We start from the raw sequence: 3,788 nt of genomic DNA on the forward strand, positions 1-3,788 counted from the left end.
TTTATTTCGATGAGGATTTTATTGTGGAGGATAATACAGGAGAACAGCCACCAGGATTTATTTTGATGAGGATCTTGTGGAGGATAATACAGGAGAGCAGCTTCAGGTGAGTGGGTGGAGCTATAGCACCCTCCAGCTACCTGGATCCCTGGGTGGTTTTTGTAGGTGTTGTGGATTTCTGGTAAGGCTGCAAGATTACAGTTGATGTTTGAGGTAGCTAATCAACACAGGGGCAATATCCAACTGGTCGATGGCTTGTGGTTGGCTGGCCTGGCGCAGGGCTCTGCGGATTACTAAACGGGCCTGTGATAGTAGTGACCGTGGAGTGGCTACAGCAAGGAGAAACAGGTCATAAGAAGCAATTCTTGGTGTAATTCTCACACCCAAGGCTGCATTCACCGTGACCTGGATCCTGGAGCCTTAAATTGCTTTCCCTATTCTGAGAAATTCCCCACACTCTGTCCCCAATGCATTGTGCCAATAAGAACACACTGAGGCCTATATGGGGCATGCTCAAGGCCACAAAGACAGTTATTGGCAGGGCCAGAAACAGAAATTCTGCTGTTGCTATCCCCCACTTTATCTTATTGATCCTTTCCCTAATAAGGTATCTGTAACTTCTTCTCCACTGGAGTCCCAGGAGAGGGAGGAAGATGGTATTTTCTCCAACTCATCCTATCCTAGAAAAATTCACTTGTGGGGTGACTTGTGGCCTTTGAACCTCTAAGCAAGAGATTCCATAGAGCTGAACTGCTTGGTACTCACCTCGAGCCTGTAGCAGCAATGCAGTGCTTTTATCATCTTGCAAGTTCGGATCCAGGGAGAGAGATGGAAGGTAGATGTTAGCACCAAAATCAATTAACAGCTGGATGTACTCTGGTTCACAATTATGGTGGAGGCAGATTTCGAGAAGGGTGCGGGGCCGTGGGACACGAGCCAGTAGGCGCTGGTCAGTACAGTTGTAGTTGGGATCTGCACCATGGAGCAAAAGCAGGCGGAAACAGTCAAGGTGCCCATAGACTGCTGCCAAATAGAGGGGGCCAGAACATGAAGCTATGTTTGATGCCCAGACTGGCAGTTTAGCTTTGATATTGGCTTCTGCACCATGGCCCAGGAGTTCCTGAAGGATGGCAGCAGCGCCATCACGGGCAGCTGTGAGCACAGGAGAACAGTTGTTGTAGATGCTACCACCAGGACAGGCACCAGCTTCCAAAAGCACACGCACACAGTCCAGATGACCATGACTGACAGCAGTAAAAAGTGGTGTCTGTGCCTTGACATCCAAGCTGTCAACATCAGCACCATGTGCCAGGAGGACCTGCAAACAGCTGAGGTGACCATAAGAAGCAGCCAAGCGCAAAGGTGTCCCAGGAACACCCCAGCCACTTCTACTGTTGATAAAACGTTTGTAACGCTCCTGGCACAAAAGCTGGTCCAAGGTATGGGAGTCATTGTCATACACTGCTTGATTGAGAGCCTGCTTCTCCACCATGTCGGTGTCCTCCTCCTCCTTGTCGGGCTGCAGGAGGGAGAAAATCTTGGTGATGTCCATGAGGTTCATCTTGATTGATTGGAGCAGAACTATTCTCATTATGAGCAGGAGGATATGCCAGGTCTGTAGGTGACAAATATTGGAGGGAGACTGAGGGCCCACATCAAAAAGCCTGCATGCCAGCCCTTGCCCCTCACCCTTCACCATCAGATGATTCACTCATGGACCTCCTTCTTCTCATTCTTACTCCATCTTATTTTATGGCTCAGAGATGGCTTCCAAAACAGATCAGGCCATTTCACAGCTTGGTGCCTTTGTATCTGCTGCTCTGCTTGACCTGCAAACTCTTACTTCTGGGAAGCATTCCCTAATCTCCTCCTCTTGCTCAGGGATTTCAAAGGATCACAACTAAACTTTAGCTATGAACTTTCACACTACATTGGCACTTATCTGTGCTTCATTGTATATACTCCAGGATAAGGAACCCTGTATCCATCTTGTATTCCTCCACTCCCAGTAGGACCTACATCATGACTGGAGATTTGGTAGAGGCATCTTCCTTAGTTCAGAATGTGTGGACTAGTGAGATGGCTCCAGTTTGGCAGTTGCTAGGCCAGCAGAATACTGTTTTGTGGTGTTAAGTTGTCATCCCTGAGAATTCTAACATTAGTCTCATGAGGTAGGCCCTCAATTCCATCTGTCAGCCTTTTAGGTGGAGTTCAACCTCCTCACAGTCCTTTATGTGTGACCTCCCCTCAGACTCAGGCCCCATGCTGAACAAGAGCTACATAGGAAATGGCTGTTGAATGACATTTACTGATTAAATAAAGAGGTGACATTAAAAAGAACATTTCAAGTAAAATGAAATCAAAGAGATGGCAGGAAATAGTTATTTCCAGGGCAAGTCCTCCTATTTGGTGGACAACTGGTTTATCCTCCAGGACCACTTAAATACAGAAGTCCCTTTGATTTCTAGCACCACTTGCAACCCGTGGATTTCCCATCCCCTTGGGTCAAAATTTACCCAAAATTTTTACCCATCTCTTCCCCAACCAGCTTAGAGCCTTGCCCCAACCTTCAACTCTTCTCTCACCATTATCCCCAAGCCTTACAAAATTACCCATGGCCCAATAACTGACTTAACCCCTTGACCTTACCTGTCCTGTTCCTAGTGCTCCAAAGCCAAAGTTACCCACCTCAGTTTGTAATGTCATCAGGGTAAGCTGGTAGGTTTTTCAGAATTCAAGTCTCCCTACTCTCCCATACCCTGCAGCCATGGTCTCAGGGACACACATCTCCTTTTATTCACTGTCTACCTCCACCTCTCTTTGTTAGCCTGGGACCTCAGATACATACCTCATAGAAAAAAATTGTGAGGTGGGTGGGTGGGGTCTCCCTCAACATTAGGCTCCTCCTCACCCACTAGCATCAATTCCATGTATGGTCTTATTATTTATTCATTTGTGGTATGCAATAGTAAGTAGAGAGTTTTAGATATCAGATAGACCTAAGTTTGCAATTCAGCACTCCTAGCTGAGAAGACTTGGGCAAATCTTTTCCCTTCTTTGGGACTCAGTTTCTTCATCTTAAAAGACAGAAATGATAGTCCCTGCCTCATGGGGCTGTTCAGAAGAAAAGAGCTACCCATACATTAGGACTTTAAAGGTGAGTTTTCTCTCTCTACCCCTTCAACCTCCTCAAAGGCTCCTTCCCCTCAACCACCTTAGGAAACAAAACACTTCTATGATCCTTGCCTCACTCTAGCTACCTTTTCTCTTTCTCTTTCTCTTTTTCACCAAGCATATCCAAAAAGTTGTCTACTATCTACTTCCCTATCTCCCATTCATTTCTTCACCTTTGCAGACTGGCTCCATCCTTCCTCAATCACATACTAAGATAGCTCTTTAAAAATCATCCTTGTAGTTAAATCTTCTGGCTGCTTCTCAGATCTTTCCTTCTGTGACCTTTCTGGTACATCTGTCCCCACTGATCACTTTCTCCTACACACCCCTCACTTAGCTTCCTGACCAGCACATTCTCCTGATTTTTCTCTCCTACCTTCTATCTTGAAATAGTTATGCTCCCCTTTGTTCTCTCCTTGATCCTCTTCTTTCCAGTCCCAAAGGGGCAGCTTTTATATTAATTCCAATGATTTCAAGTTTATCACTCCAAGCCCCTCAGCTCTCTTTTCAGCAAAAAGTATATATTCACTGAGTTTTTTCAGGTACTTCAAAGTAAGCAGTATCACACCACCACTACCATCACCACCATCACCAAACTTGATCCATATCTGTTT

The 3,788-nt window shown here is 45.9% G+C and overlaps 1 protein-coding gene across 1 annotated transcript; it reads right to left on the reverse strand.

The window, feature by feature from the left end:
• Positions 1–2,791, reverse strand: ASB12 (ankyrin repeat and SOCS box containing 12). Its single transcript, XM_025436188.3, has 3 exons — positions 2,650–2,791; positions 766–1,615; positions 1–329 (listed from the first exon to the last, which is right to left on the reverse strand). Exons 1-3 carry the CDS (start codon positions 2,704–2,706, stop codon positions 196–198), a joined length of 1,041 nt encoding a protein of 346 aa, XP_025291973.1. The 5' UTR covers positions 2,707–2,791; the 3' UTR covers positions 1–195.
• Positions 2,792–3,788: the final 997 nt, after the last annotated feature.

This window comes from Canis lupus, chromosome X (genome assembly GCF_003254725.2).
Source record: "Canis lupus dingo isolate Sandy chromosome X, ASM325472v2, whole genome shotgun sequence".
Taxonomy (NCBI): domain Eukaryota; kingdom Metazoa; phylum Chordata; class Mammalia; order Carnivora; family Canidae; genus Canis; species Canis lupus.